Source organism: Fonsecaea monophora (assembly GCF_001642475.1).
Source record: "Fonsecaea monophora strain CBS 269.37 chromosome Unknown Scaff47, whole genome shotgun sequence".
In the NCBI taxonomy this organism is placed as follows: domain Eukaryota; kingdom Fungi; phylum Ascomycota; class Eurotiomycetes; order Chaetothyriales; family Herpotrichiellaceae; genus Fonsecaea; species Fonsecaea monophora.
In genome coordinates, this window is record NW_019173978.1 from 1 (window position 1) to 14,576 (window position 14,576).

General features: G+C 51.5%; 6 protein-coding genes across 6 annotated transcripts; 1 reads left to right on the forward strand and 5 right to left on the reverse strand.

Annotated features, from left to right (window-relative positions):
• Nucleotides 1–696: 696 nt before the first annotated feature.
• Nucleotides 697–2,407, reverse strand: AYO21_06624 (hypothetical protein; the record flags this gene model as incomplete). Its single annotated transcript, XM_022656583.1, has 3 exons — nucleotides 697–1,220; nucleotides 1,269–1,557; nucleotides 1,607–2,407. The coding sequence occupies 3 exons, from the start codon at nucleotides 2,405–2,407 to the stop codon at nucleotides 697–699; spliced, it is 1,614 nt and encodes a 537-aa protein (XP_022511025.1).
• A 1,249-nt stretch (nucleotides 2,408–3,656) lies between these two features.
• Nucleotides 3,657–4,271, reverse strand: AYO21_06625 (hypothetical protein; the record flags this gene model as incomplete). The annotated part of the gene is made up of 1 exon (XM_022656584.1): nucleotides 3,657–4,271. The coding sequence occupies one exon, from the start codon at nucleotides 4,269–4,271 to the stop codon at nucleotides 3,657–3,659; it is 615 nt and encodes a 204-aa protein (XP_022511026.1).
• Nucleotides 4,272–5,604: 1,333 nt separating this feature from the next.
• AYO21_06626 (hypothetical protein) lies at nucleotides 5,605–6,814 on the reverse strand (the record flags this gene model as incomplete). The annotated part of the gene is made up of 3 exons (XM_022656585.1): nucleotides 5,605–5,778; nucleotides 6,055–6,259; nucleotides 6,309–6,814. The coding sequence occupies 3 exons, from the start codon at nucleotides 6,812–6,814 to the stop codon at nucleotides 5,605–5,607; spliced, it is 885 nt and encodes a 294-aa protein (XP_022511027.1).
• A 796-nt stretch (nucleotides 6,815–7,610) lies between these two features.
• AYO21_06627 (hypothetical protein) lies at nucleotides 7,611–8,234 on the forward strand (the record flags this gene model as incomplete). Its single annotated transcript, XM_022656586.1, has 1 exon — nucleotides 7,611–8,234. One exon carries the CDS (start codon nucleotides 7,611–7,613, stop codon nucleotides 8,232–8,234), a length of 624 nt encoding a protein of 207 aa, XP_022511028.1.
• Nucleotides 8,235–10,162: 1,928 nt separating this feature from the next.
• On the reverse strand, nucleotides 10,163–10,906 carry AYO21_06628 (hypothetical protein; the record flags this gene model as incomplete). Its single annotated transcript, XM_022656587.1, has 1 exon — nucleotides 10,163–10,906. One exon carries the CDS (start codon nucleotides 10,904–10,906, stop codon nucleotides 10,163–10,165), a length of 744 nt encoding a protein of 247 aa, XP_022511029.1.
• Nucleotides 10,907–11,639: 733 nt separating this feature from the next.
• AYO21_06629 (hypothetical protein) lies at nucleotides 11,640–14,090 on the reverse strand (the record flags this gene model as incomplete). The annotated part of the gene is made up of 2 exons (XM_022656588.1): nucleotides 11,640–12,808; nucleotides 12,872–14,090. 2 exons carry the CDS (start codon nucleotides 14,088–14,090, stop codon nucleotides 11,640–11,642), a joined length of 2,388 nt encoding a protein of 795 aa, XP_022511030.1.
• Between the last annotated feature and the right edge of the window lie 486 nt (nucleotides 14,091–14,576).

A 14,576-nucleotide genomic window follows, 5' to 3' on the forward strand; every position in this document is an offset into this window, starting at 1 on the left:
GGGGGGGAGGATTGTAGCTCTGGTCGTCCACGTACCTGAAATTGAACGTGGTCAAGAAATAACCGCTCTGGAGCAGGACGCCGCCAGCAAGCGCCACGACAGGATCATCGTAGCATCCCCCCAGTGGTGCGTAGGGGTGTGCGAGAATTGCGAAACCCCGTCCGAAAACTCGCGCATTCCTCTCTGTTCGTCGAGGATAGTAAATCCGACAGTCAAGCTCTACATCGTCGTTGATGCTGGGGATGGTGAAAGAACAATGTGGTCGTGGGAGGGACATGGTTCGTGATGAAAACGCGGCGCCGCCACACAGCTCTGGACTTGCCAGCTCAGCATTTGTTGTGCGTGGTCACAGCAATATCCTCTACCTGTCTGTTGTAAGTATGGAGCTGCTCATGTTGAAAAGAGGCGTGTGGGAAAAACAGCCGTTGGTAGTGCGTTGAATATATGTAAACACGGTGGATGCTGAGAACAAGAGTTACAGAGAGCTGCCAAGACGCCTCATGCTTGTCGTTGTGAACGAGGCGCAGCAACGCCCTATCGCATGTATTAGCCATCACAAACCTGGTTACGGCAATACGAATCGATGGGCTTGTAGAAATAGAACACATAGCTACGTATGGTCATGCTAGGACAGTTGTGGACCTGGGATCTTCTCATTTGGACAGCGACGCCGGACAGTCTTCGCCAGTGATTTCTTTACAGCTCATCCCTCTTTCTGACTTTTTTGTCATGCGTCAAATCCCATTCATCCAACCATCCCACGACTTGACGTATCTCCCACTCATGCGCAGCTTTAATGAAGTCTGGTTCTGCACTGATATTCAATATTCCCGAGCTGTCCCAGTGGTGGCCGCCTCCGGTAATGAGCATCTGATTGGGTCCATACCGCGTACTGGCGTTGCGGCCATGGTAGCATACATCCCGCCACACATCGCTTCCACCATCAATCAGTGCCAATCTGGGCGCTGAAATATTGAAGTCGCCGTAGTTGTTGTACCATGTCAGGTTTGGCCCGTCCGGAGAAGGTACAGCTTGGGGCGAGAGTGGGCCTGCCGGGAAAGCCCATGTGCACCATTGCTGGGTGTAGTCGAGCCCGATAACGCGAGAGAGAAGGGAGGGCTTTCCATGTGGCTGCGGAAGTTGATATGCCCCTTGTTCTATGCACGTGCTGTAGAGATAGGATCGACTGGCCGAATTGGTGGGATCGGCGTAGAATGTTTCTTTGAGTGGTCAATACACATTTCAAAGACCTCAGTCTGCGAACTTACCATTTTGTGTGGAGAAGCATTCCGTCGTATCAATCAGATCTGGGCTGTCACAGGTCGAAACAATTACTTCTTTGACATAATTCGCATAGGCCCCTAGACCAGTCCAGGCTGAGCCATTCGTGTAGTTCGCCAACTGCATATCAACCGAGGCGATATTTGCTGGGGCATCCATGTCGGTGATGTTGTTGCAAAACTGGAAGAAATCTGGACTATCATAGGCCGGGTACCAGTTGAGCTCTTGCCAGGTGTTGGTGGGGTAATTCATTGGCCCGCCCAGGGGAAAGGCAATCTGATGGTTCAGACAGCAAATTCTGATCAATGTGAAAGGTCTTACTTACGGTCATTGCGAAATCCCTGAGATCACTCAAAGATCCGAGTCCAAAGATGTCCTTCAGTTGCTGGATCGCCTCCGTGTTATTCTGCTCGATCAGGAAGTCTATCTTGTCAATGATGTTGTTGATTCGGGAGATACAGTCGGGGGGCCCGTTCTCTTGTATCGGATTATACCATTCGGGGTAGCCAAGGACGGCGTGAACGACACCCGAAGCAGCGATACCACCCCATAGCAATCCTTGGTACTGAACCAGTGAAAAAGCCGTCTGAGCACCGGCAAGACTGCCCCCGTACAAGATCCACGGGTGGCCAGGGGCTGTCAAATTGTTACCTCCCGTAATGTTGGGAAAGGTAGCATGTTGAGCAAAGTAGGCATTGTCGGCAATAGTCTGCTCAGTGGTGAGAAATCGCAGGTTGTCAGTTGTCGAATTCGGAAATGGATAGCTTTGGCCATAGTATCTATTCTCAAGAATGACACCCAATCCGCCAGTTGCATTCATCAGAATCTGGATGATCCCAGTCTGAAGATTTGAAAAGCGCGATGGTCCGCTTGTTTCGCCACTGATATAGAGAAATACGGGACCTCCTGGCTTGTAGTAAGTGTCGTCAAAATAATACCTCTGCTTGAAGGTGGCATTTGTGTTTGGCGCATATCGAGGGCTGGTTTGAAAATGGTCAATAAGCTGGTCGAAGGTGTATGCGGTGTAGGTTGTTGGTCTTCCGTCTTCGTCGAGAGGGCCGACTTGTGCTGCAGCGAGGCCTATAGTAGCTACGAAAGCCGCGAGGATGGTTGTGAGGGACCTCATCGTGAAAGGAAATCACACACTCCGGGTGAAGAAACAAGAACTGATCAGAGTAGACAAGCTTTCAAGAGATGAGCTTGAGCATTCAACCGTCCGACCACGCGGCTCAAATAAGAGCTCATCGAGGTTTGCATGACCAATGTCGTGCTGCAGATGGCGACAGGTTACGTCAAGTCCACCCATGCAACAAAAAGATAGCTCTGCGGGAGTGTGCAGGAGCTTACAGGCTCGCCAGGAACTCGAAGGAGCTTGGACGAAGTATAACGACCAATATCAGACATCTCAGGTTTTCCGATTGGTTTGACCAGGAGCTCGACAAGGTTGTGCAATGTGAGGAGATGATCTATTCCCCGACAGGCAGGTTAGAGCTTCGTCTAGGTTGCATTGTGGGAGGGGCAACTTGATCCCAGAGAGGGCAAACCATCGCATGATAAGACACCAGCGACTCCTCCGGAAACTCCGGCACAAAGTGGAAGACTGCCTGAAGCCTCGCACTGCCGAGATGTCCCACAACTTTGAGCGAAGAGTGGACGAATGCGAGAGAGATGAATTAATTGACGGTAGCAAAGAGTAGCAAAGGGAGTATGAGGTTGAGTGAAGAAAAGGCATCAGGGCGCAGCTGCGGAGGCCAAGACACTAACAAACGCAGTCAATTTCAAGTGCTGAGTCTCTCACTCCAAAGCATTATATTTCTCTCATCATCACCATCATCATCCGAATACAATGCTACCTGTGCTGTGTCCACAGCAGCGCTCTGCTCACCCTTGCTGCGACCTCTAATCTCCCCACCCTATGTCAGCCGACAAACCCATGCAGTGCCACTTGTGCCTGATGTCCTCCGGATCGGCTCGACCGCGAAATGCCGCTCCATTAACGGCGATCGTTCGCAGGTATTATCTGAAGTGCATCGAAATTGGAAGTTGCCGTAGCCTTTGACATGGTTGGACACACCTCTCATCCATATTTTTACTGCCGATCAGTTTTTGTTGCGGGCGATAATCGTCTTCAAGATACACTCGATACAAGAGGATTATGTAGCTCTTGTTTGTATAGTTACACATTAGACCCTCTGAGAGGGAAGAGGAGCCGACATGAGAAAACACAGCCATGAGTCCTCCAAACACCGCGAACCAACCATAACGGTATTTCCACTCCAAGAATGCTCCAACCCGAACAAGTCGTTTAGCATATCCCTCTAGAAAGAACGGAAACTCATTTCCCGTCCTCTTCAGTCACTCAACCGAACAACCCTCTATCGTCTCCGACCACGGCCAAGGGGCTCGTTGGCTAGACAGACGCCGATGGAGTCATTGACGCAGGAATCAGGCCCGAGGTTCGCTCTCTGAACCGTATCATAGTTGACATCAGCGGTTCCGTCCTCGGGCAGCTCGTTGTACAGATAGCATCTCTGCCCTTCGATGTCGATGAGAACGCTCAGGCACAGGTAGTCGACGTCGCACTGGTCGGCGCAGTACTCGGCGTGGTTCTGGGTGACGCCGTCTAGCCCATAGATGCCGACCAAGATGGTGCCCTCCGAGTAGGTCGGGTGGAACCCGCACTCCATGAAGTAAGAGCAGCCGCAGTACTCGCCGGATTGGTATATTGCCGAGGCCATGCAGTCGCTCGTTGGTGATACTGTGGCTGAACTGGTGGTGCTGGTAGACGAGGTCGTGGAAGTAGGTGTCAAGGTCGTGCTCATGGAAGTGATTGTGGAAGTCGTCATCGTCGTGGTCAATGAGCTTGAAGTTGCTCCGATGCCGCCATCCAGGCTAGTCAAGCTCGTGGTACTGGTGGTGCAATCCGGCCTTGCAATATCAAACGCCAGTGCGGGAAGAAGCAAGGGTAGAACCGCCAAAGCCAACGCCATTTTTTTGGGTCAAGAACAGTATAGATGAAACTTTGCAAGGCAAGAGAGAGTCAGGTCCCCGTACCACTAATCTCTGATCCGAAGTCCCATCTAGAAATATATATATGGCCTGTTCGTGCGAGAGGACGCCGGAGGGGGTAACTTACCAGAGGATTCTTGTTGTAAACAGTGGCTGAGATCGGCAGTCCTAGACGTGCTGTGGTACGAAGGGAAAGTTACAGCTGTCCATTCATGGTAAAGGTACGTGCTCTGGGATCTTCGGTAGCAACCGTGTGTTAGCCACGAATACTGCATTTCCTTCACTCACATCGGTCTCTTTCAGACAATGCTCTGTAGCAGTAGTCGCTGCGTTGCTGCGCATACAGAGCAAGCCATTGGTGTCCTGATTCGACGCAGATTTCGAATTGCAGAAACATTGAGATCCAAGACAGTGTCCCAGGCTTCGAAACAGAATTCCCAGGCGGTGATTGACATCTGTTGTCGTGGCGATGTGCTCTTTTTTATAGTGCCAACCACGAACCCAGCAACGCTCGCCGACCAGGACTTCTTCTTCTTCTTCTTCTTTCAGTGGTACTTTTGAAGACCAAGTCAAGTAAGGTGCTTACAAGTGATAGTGCAGTCACTCGCCTGCCACTTCTAGGACGCTGCACCAAACCTTCGGAGCCAGAGATGTCTGATCAGTGAGCGGACTGAGGCTGAAGCCGAGAGAAGCTCTGGGCCAAGGCCGGGTAGAGTTCAAACGGCGCCAAACAGGAAATTGATGTTTTGGTGCAGTCGAGTCTGGAAAGGAAACAACACCACATATTGCCCCGTGACTAGTCGTGCTAGTTCCAGGATCAAAAATCAAAATTCAGACAAGAGGAATTCAGACAAAGCAAATGGGTTGCAGGATCTACAAGTGCTCAAAGTATTTGGCGGGTTCAGAGCCCGCACTAAACTGGATCGAGTATTTTTGTGGAGGCGGTGCTCGTATTGACCAGATTGGGAGCTATGCGGAGGACGGATTCCTGTACCTCGTACTCGGTGACCCGTACTCGAAAACACTCGCAAGTCATTGCCCTTCTGACCTTTTCCGGGGCGTCAGCCGCTACAAGTGCCCCATTAGTTTCCAATTGTCATCTTTTTAAGGTATATGTAGGAAGTACAGTCTTCATTCTACAAATCCTTCGTCATTCCATACCCAAATGTTCATACCACAACAATATCCAAATCGACAGACCTCCAATACTTCTGCTCGAGCATCAGGTTGCCGTCATTGCAGCACATACGTCTGCCAGAATGTATCATATAACGGAATGTACGCCTCATACCTCGTCAATGTTACCAGCACATTCTATTTCACCATAATCTTATGTATGGTTGTCTTTCTTTCGTCGTGATCCCCTGACCTCGCGAAGCCGTCTTTGGTGGTCCGAGTCGAGTTGATGTCTTTCCGTATCACTGTCCGGATCCCTCCGCCTTGCGCTTCTGCTGCGGCTTCTGTCCGCATTCCCTGACTCGGGTTCAACTGGTATGATTTCATCAGTTACCCTGTCTTTGCCTTTGGATGCCGAGTGCTGCCGTGTTGAGGGTGGTCTCCCGCCACTCATTTCGGTCATTTCAGGGGGGCCCCGGTGTTTCTGTTGAGAGGAGATTCTGTTGGATATACGGTCATGCTTGTTGGAAGAAGCGCCGCCCATGATGGCTGGATCATTATGGTATTCCCAACCGTTTGTGAAATGCATATGCTTCGCCAACAGGTCAGCGACATCACTGCATCAGATGTTTACCGCTTATGACCTACCTGATGCGGACCCCAAATATCTGGAGTTGCCGCACGAGCTCCTCCTTTGCGGTCGTCGACTGGTGGAAATCCCGAAGCCGCCACTCTCCGTTCCTCAATCTTTCTACGTTGTCGCCGTCTGAACCAAATTGCAAGCCAAGTGAGAAGCGCGAAACCCACAATGAGAACTCCGAGCATCAGGATCCACTGCCAATGACCATCGATCCTGCAATTTTGTCAACACCGCAACGATTGAACCCCAAGAATGGACCTACCAGGACTGGTGCGAAGTAGCAGACGCAGATGCGCTTCCCGTCCCTGTGTTTGTAGCTGTCGAAGGAGGTGTAGAATAGCTTGTAATGGTCACGACAGTTGTAGACCCCGGCTGGAGGGCGGAAGTTGTGGACTCTAACGGGTCGATACCGCTACCAACCTGTTGACAAAAGGTTGTGAACCATGTTTGCAGCAGTGCCCTGTCGGACTCGCTCGTGCACTCGGCGGTGCAGATGGAGTCTGGGGTGCTGTACAACGCTTGTAGGAAGCTGCTTTGACAGAAGCAATTCTCGTATGTGATCTGATTTGTGGCGGGGACAGAAGGGGGCACACAAGCAGTCTGCGCCTGGAGTAGGACTGCACAATTGACAGCGCAGCTAGGGAATTGGGAGGTTGATGATGTCGGAACAATGCTCTGAGCCGACACAAGATGCAGGAGGCCGAGTAGGACAGAGGGGGATTTCAGGAGGGTTATGGATGAGGATGATGAGGAGCGCATTTTGGCCATAATTGACCTGTGTCGCGTACGCTTCGGACGAGTTCACAGGGTCGTGGTAGAAAGGCTCAGGCGCGAGAGGATTGATTGTAATCGAAGGGATCGAACATGGGTCGGACTGTTGAAAGTATGGAGGACCGTGATCAAGGCTAGGGAGAGTAAACGGCGGACATGGTGAGTCGCCGCATCTACCAGCCAGTTCAAACGAGTGAAGATGCTGCTAACTCGGAGGTGGGCAATGGCAGAGAGCAGAAACAAGGCGAATGGAAAGGGAGGAGGAGTAGAAACCTAAAAGACATGCTAGGATTGTAGACGGGGATTTGATAGGCATTTTTCAATTGGCACTTCCGGTTCCAGAAAGGCAAATGAGCGAGCGAGCCGGTAGAAAGCAAGGACAAGCTTGAGGAAATATGCATAAACAAAAGGGTGACAGGTTCGCGCGGAGCAAAAAGGTGCACGGGAGAGATGGTTGGTGGAAAGGGGGTTCGCTTTCAGCTCGGCAGTTAACCGCTGTCAAATCAATGCTTGGGGAGGCACAGGGGTCACCGGGGTTCCGTAGAGGCACGCAAGATAGGCCATCTAGGTCTCTTAGGGGGGAGAGCTAGGCACTACATATGTAGGCTTGGCTCCTTTGGGTGGGATGGGCATTGCCGCCTCGGCTACTCACTACCACCAGAGATATTAGCGTCTGTACTCAAACTGTATGCCTTGTACGAGGTACCTACCTACAGACGAGGCACTCGGTCTGATGCTACACAAGTTCTCACGCTTCATTTCCGCGTTCCGTCCACGCCGTTGCCTACCTACCATGTCCAACTCCATCCCGTCCGCCTCGAATCTTCTTCGCCGTCTCTTCCAAGACCTCTCCGGCACATGGCTCCTCAACCGTAAGTTACAAAGCGCCGACCCATCAGAACCGTCAGGGACATGCTCAGGCACAGCAACATTCACAAAGACGCCTTCTCCTTCACCTGTGCTCGATGCAGACGGAAAACTCAACATCCCCGATGCAGAACTCTTGTATCATGAGCAGGGTAACTTTGAGATGATGAAGGCTGTCGGCAACCACTTGGCCAGCGTTCCCACCTTCACCTTCTCCAGGAAATACATTTGGCGTCTGTCGAGAGCCGAAGACGTCTACACAATCAGCATATGGTTTACCAAGCCCGGGACTGAGAGCATTGACTACCTCTTTCACAAGATAGACCTGATGTTCGACGAAAATCAAGCTTCACAGTCAGAGCTGAGACTAGTCCTTGACGGTACAGGAGGCCACCTCTGCGTGGAAGACTTTTACAACAGTTCTTACTCATTCACACTCAGGCGTCCTGACGCTGATTCGCCCTTTTCTCTCTTCTCCTGGACCACCCTGCATGAAGTTCGTGGTCCAAGGAAAGATCAACACATCGAGACGACTTTTGTCAGGCCATGAACGATCTGGGCTCAAGAACGGTTGGAGATGTTGTTCCTCAAGTGTGCCCCCATTTCCTAAAGAGGAACATGGTAGGAGGGTTTGGAGTTTGATTGGATGCAGGATAAAGGAACTGTCAAGGTTCTGCTGATGTCTTCAGGAACAATGGTATCAAAGTCTTATTTGATGTCAACCACGGGCCAGCCTTGCAGAATATTTTGCTCAAAGGCGTCGAGGGTTTCTTGCCGTGCCACACAGCCAACCAAAGCTCCAGCCTTGTACTCAACACGCGTTATTTCCCGCCTTTTACTTCTCTAATCATGCTTTCGTCCTCTCCTAACTTTTCATTCTCTCTCACCTTTTTTATCCTCTGTTACCCTTTAATCCTCTCATGTTTGAATTCTCCTACACCTGAACTTCAGCTTTACCTCACCTTCGCCCATACCTTTACACTCTATCCCCCAACGCCCTCAAATCCTCGTCGAACATCATCATGAAAAATGTTGCGTCAAGCCTTGTCACGACTGTCATCCAGCGTTTTCCAACGAGCTATAACTGCGACAAAGAATGCCACTCAATTCCATACATCACAAGCCCGTACGTTCCAGACAATGACGCGTAAGGTATATCACTTTACTATGACTGGAGAGGCTACTAACATATCTATAGGTTAGCTCTATCCTAATACAACGGATACCCTTTCTACCTCCGTCAGCCTATCTGCCCAGTATATGTCCAGTCTTCACGACTATATGGACATGGCGCGCCTCGAAACGAAAGTCGGCCTGATAGATCTTCAGTCAAACATCAAAGGAGACATGGTTGACGTGCAATCAGAAGTAAGGAAGGATCTGCAAGATCTTCGATGTGTCAACGACCGCCTCCGAAGCGACATCAACCATCTCCGACATGACATCGATGTCCTCCGAAATGACATGCGAATTCTTCTTATCAAAATTGGGTCCAACCTACACAAGTTGTGAGACTCGGTTGCTTCAGGTGTGCGTCCTGGTAAGTGGTCTTTGTCTTTTCATTATTCCTCTTTAACGATCACAAAGGCATTTGTTTCCGTGGGGATTTTGATACGGGTAGTTCCGAAGGGGAGGGGTGGGGTGGCATGGTTTGACAACCATTAGACGCGCTCTCCAATCTTTTATGTAGTCAATAGGTAGCGATGAAGCCGTCGCTAGATCGAATAAAGCTAATACTATTCATACGGATCGGAATGCTATTTCACCTAATGGGGTTGCCCTTGAGTGAATAGTGCATGGCTCGTCATTCCTATGGCTCGTCGGACTGTGCCACATTATCACGATCGCAGATCTGATCGATGCGACTGCCTCAATAGGCATGAAAATTGATAAAATTACAATACAAAGGAAGGACCATCCAAAAGCTTGTGATGCTGTTCTTGGGTACATGTACTTCAAAGACCTATCGAGCGAGACGGAGTGCGGTTCAAGCGGGAATACCAAGAATACTACTAGCACGAATCTCGAAGTCAGTGGTCGATGCTGAAGCGGAAACCATCATCTTGCAATGTCCAGACACGAATAAAATCACATAAGGTCTAACTAAGCCCCTGGTTAGATGCCAGGTACGTACGAATGGAAATAAAAATTGTAGATTGTGATCCAACGCGCTGATTAGATCCCCCCAGCCCAGCCCCAACCGCACGGGAATCAACGGAGTAGCGGTAGCAGTTGATATCCTCTCTCGCTCTCCCTGAATATGAATTTACTAGATGAAACGAAGCTGGCCTCACTATTAAAAATTGCGGATCGAGCCAGATCCCTGGGGAGAGAGAGAGAGAGGGAGGGAGGAAGTGGAAAGAAATGTCGCGTGTCTTTTCCCTCCTCCAACTGTCCATCTTCTAGCTCGCTTTTCTTCCTCCATCTACCCTTCCTGTCCCTCTATCTCGCTCCAAGCATTCTAAACACCGGGGTCCTCTATATCTTCATCCTGCCGGGTATCTCGCCGCCCGCCTTCTGAGACCCGTTGAGAAAGCCATAAACCCGCTTCAGAATCACCGTGTTGCCGGCCATGACGACGGCGCTCATGCCAAAGAGGCCGACGCGTTGGGTCTGGTCCAACAGGCCGAAGAGCGGGTAAGGGTAGAAGCCGTTGTAGGAGTAGCACAGCTCGATCCAGAACCAGTACAGAAAGGCGATGACGGTACTGAGGAGGATGGCGGGCAGGGCGGTGATGGTCCAGGGCGGGCTGAAGAGCAGGAGGTCGACGAGCAGCAGCGCCGACGGCGTGAGGTGGAAGCCGACGTCCGGGGCGAGCGGCAGCTCCAGCTCTTTGGGCACCACCAGCGTCGGGTCAATCGCCCTCAACCCCCAGTACAGGGTGCTGACCAAGACCTCCATCGGGGCCGAACACATGCTCAAGACGTTCTTCGCGGCGAACAATTTCGGGGACAGGGTCAGGTCCGCCAGCAGGCCCAGAATGAACGTCCCCGTGGCGAGCGTCAGGCCGATGATGGTGAGGTATTGAAAGTGCCAGCCGTACGCGCTGTTGATGTGGTTGGGGTGCGTGCTCAGCCAGTTGAAGCTGTAGGCGAAACTGGCCAGCCCGATCGAGTGAAGCAACGCCGAGGCCCCCCGCGAGGGCGACTGGAGCTTTTGGAGAGGGTGGCGCCGGATGAGGCTGTCCATTGCAGGTGTCTGAGACGGCGAGCCCGAGGCCATGCCTTATTTCGAAAAGGGTATTTTTGTAGCGAGCTCGGACTGCCCGGGAGACGGAATGGACGAGTAACCAATTCGTACACGATCTGGGCCGTCAAATCAAAATCGAGCAGACAAGGACAGACAACCAGACAGACAGATTTCAAAGAGAACGACGGCCCACTGACGATATTATTTCCTGGACCTGTGCGTAAAAGGCGTCCGCTCAATCTATAACACAAGAAAACTGGCAGAGATGGGATATAAACCAAGAAAAAAAAATTGACAGAGAACAGTAAAAGTGAATCTTGTAGAAGAGCAACGAAGTGAGATGGAAGCTGACGTAAATTACATTCTCGCATTGGTGGGTGTCTGACTTCCGAAATGTCGTGGGGGCTAAATCAGCCTTGCAGCCTGCAGCCTCGTAGCCTTGTAGCCCCGCAGCCTTGTCACACCCGGACTTGTATTTACGTGGGCAAGGCTGAAGCCACTTCCACTTGTACTCAAAACCCCGTGCGAAAGTCTAGCATGTAGAAGAATTGAAGTGTGGCATCGGACTTGCCATCCCAAATTGGTATGTACCAGAAATCAACGAAATGTAACGACAGGCTGGGTATTTAGACGACGCCCGCAACTCCAACGCTCGAGAAAATGTGCTCCGTGAACGTAATGTGGTGAAGATGAAGCGAGTCGGCATCTCAGTCCTCCTCTCCGTTAAGGTCTATCTCGCCGACCCTCTTTAAGATTCGGATTGGGGTCAGCCGAAGAACTCTCCGGTTACCAAGCATTCCCAACTGTATCCAGTTCTCCAAACTTCTTCCATAATCCGCCGAGCCCGGCTGACTTGACACATCCCAAGTCCCTCGGCTCCTTTGATCCGACTCAACACTTCTGCGCGATCCAAGGCATCTTCTGCTTCGACCCCAGCAGTGAATATGGGAAAGAGCAAACATGCTTCAGCACTTCCACCAGCTCGGATCTGCTGCAGGATCTTGACAATTTCATGGACCGCCGTCTGCACCTCCTGGTCGTCACGCGGCAGATTATGGATTCGTCGCAAGAGGTGGACCAGCCCAGCCCAGTGAAAGGCCGAGTTTGTCGCCAGGGATTCTTCGACATCCTTTTCCGACATTTCGGCGTAAGCTGAATTGCGACGCGTGCCGTGCGTTCCGCAGAGAGATGCTTTGGTCATCTGAGGGCTGTGATGTGCGCACTGGATTTGTTCGTGGTTGCGAGCCTTTTCAAGATCCTGGCGCAGTTTCTCCGCCCTCTTGAGTATGTCCATGGAAGGCTTCCAGTCCTCGTTGATTTGCCCTGTATCGGGGTCGATTCTGCCTGCTGTTTCACATTCTCTCGCTAAAACAGCCACCTGAGCCAAGATTTGCACACATCGCGTGGTGAATCCGAGAAGACAGTCTATCGTATAGTCGTCTTCGTCGTCGCCGTCGTCATCAGTCAAGGATAACTCTTTGGCCGATGTGCTGTCCTCATGCGAGCTGGACCAATAGTTGCCTGCAAAAAGAGGCTCCTCGTTACGCCTCCCAGATAGTGAACCCATCACGTCGAGATACGCTAGCCACCTCGTCAAAAAGTACATGACAGGATCTTTGCGCGAAATGGAGTGTGGTCCTGTGCGAGCGCGAATAATACTCCGAGCAATGCTGAGATGATTCTGCCAGGGTATGGAAACACCAAAACTGGAAGGAGAGATGATTTCCAACGAGGCAAGCATGATGGCCGTCGCCAAATTTGCGTTCGATACCTCGGTATTTGACACATTGTCTAAAGTCTGCCGTAGGGAAGGGAAGACGTCCCGGACCCAGTGCGCTATGCGGTTCGCAGGCTCGGGATGATTCAAAAGCCTGGCCCGGTGGCACGCCGAGTACGCCAGTAGCAGATTCAGCAGGTTCGGGTTATCAACGGCCACTATTTTAAGTCAGAGGATGGATTCAAATCACAACGGATTCAGGAGGAATCTCGGATACGTACTCTTTGGCAGGATGGTCTTGAACGGGTTCTCTGGACAATCGTGCGGAACAAGGATCCTGGCTGTGTGATTGAGGAAGTGATGGAAGTACAATAGGTTCATCGGATTCTCTGACAGAGTGCGTGGTAATGGCTCCAGCTTTCGAGGGATCTTGATGGGCACAGGCGAGGCATAATATCCCCCGCTTGCAAACACGGTCTCTCGGCTGACCAGCCCAAACCCAAACTCGGGTACACCCAGATCTGTGTCATTCAACCAAGACTCGAAGTCGCTGTGTTCTGATGGTGACATGCCTGATATAGCCATTGTATCGTTGTTCCGCGGAATGTCGAGGTCCACATTACCACGGTCTTGCCCATAGGTCTCCGTTTCCGAGTATGATATCATCCGCTGGTGTAAAGAGCCCCGTCGAGGAATCGGTTCGTCCGCAATCCCATTGTGATCGTCTTGTCTGGAATCTCTGCGATCATCTGGCTCTGGATCTTCAGAGAGGAGCGAACTCACGGAGATTCGTCTGTCCTCGTTGTCCTGGGTCTGAGAAGTGGACGAAGGTGCTGGTGTCAAGGGATTGCTAATATATGAGGGAAAGAAAGTGGGCGTGTGCGGGTTGAATTGAACGCGCGGACCGACCTCTTCTGTGTCATTCGGACCATATGATCCTGCTCGTTGATAGCTGGGGCCATTCCTCCCGAAACTATCTGTTCTCGGACTCAACTTCATCCTCTTGTTGGGATTGTAGGGCGAATTGATGGATTCTTGATAGGCCATAGGATTAGATGTGTGCATAGGTGGGGGCATTTGCATGGAATAACCATTGAAGTTGTTCATGCCATTGCCGAGGTTCGGGCTGCCAAACCCAGATTCTGAAGGTGAGGGATACGGTGGCAGAGACATCGCATGTCGTACTGAGGGCGGGATTAGAGCAGGGTCGGGAACAGAGGAGGCATTCACATTGGCGCTGTCCCCCCACTGGGGAGTTCTCAGCATCGGCGGAGGTGGCAGGATGGCAGGGTTGAATTCACCCGTCGCTGGGACAGAAAGATTATTTGAGAAGCGATTGATCGAAGGCAACCCGGACTCTGCGGTAGCTTGGTCGACTGAATAATCAGGAGCCTGGATGGTGACTGGAGGGGCTAGGATCTGGTCGTTGATGCTGGGACTCTGGTCGAGGCCGCCGTTGGTGTATCCGTTCGAGGGCGGCTGGGGAGTATTGAACGACATAATCTGCGCACCAGGCTTTGCATTTCCTTCCTCTTTCTTCTTGTTCCGGCCATCCCAGTTTAATCGAATACTGTAATCGCAGGTTTCGCCTTGTCGCTGACAGTTGGCGCAGGTCGGCTTCTCCTCTCCGCTGAAACGACGCACTGTCAGCATTCATCGACCATTTCACATGCGGGACGGAAAGGACGGACCATTTGACCTTCCTCGACTTGCAAGGCCTGCGGAAGGGAAATATAAGTTATGGAGCTCGCCAGGTTGAGGGAGTATGGACCAACCAGCAGCCATTCCTGGAGCGCTTTTTAACCTCTTTCCCGTCCTGCTCGGGTTTCTTTGGGCGCGGCATGGCGTTGGCAGAGACTTGTCACCGGCGATGATCGTAGGACAGCGACATCAGCATCTGTGCGGAGGGGGTATGAGACTCGGCGCGGAACGAAGTGATCATCTCACAGTCATCTCCGAAGCAGAAACAGGTTGATATTGTGGAAA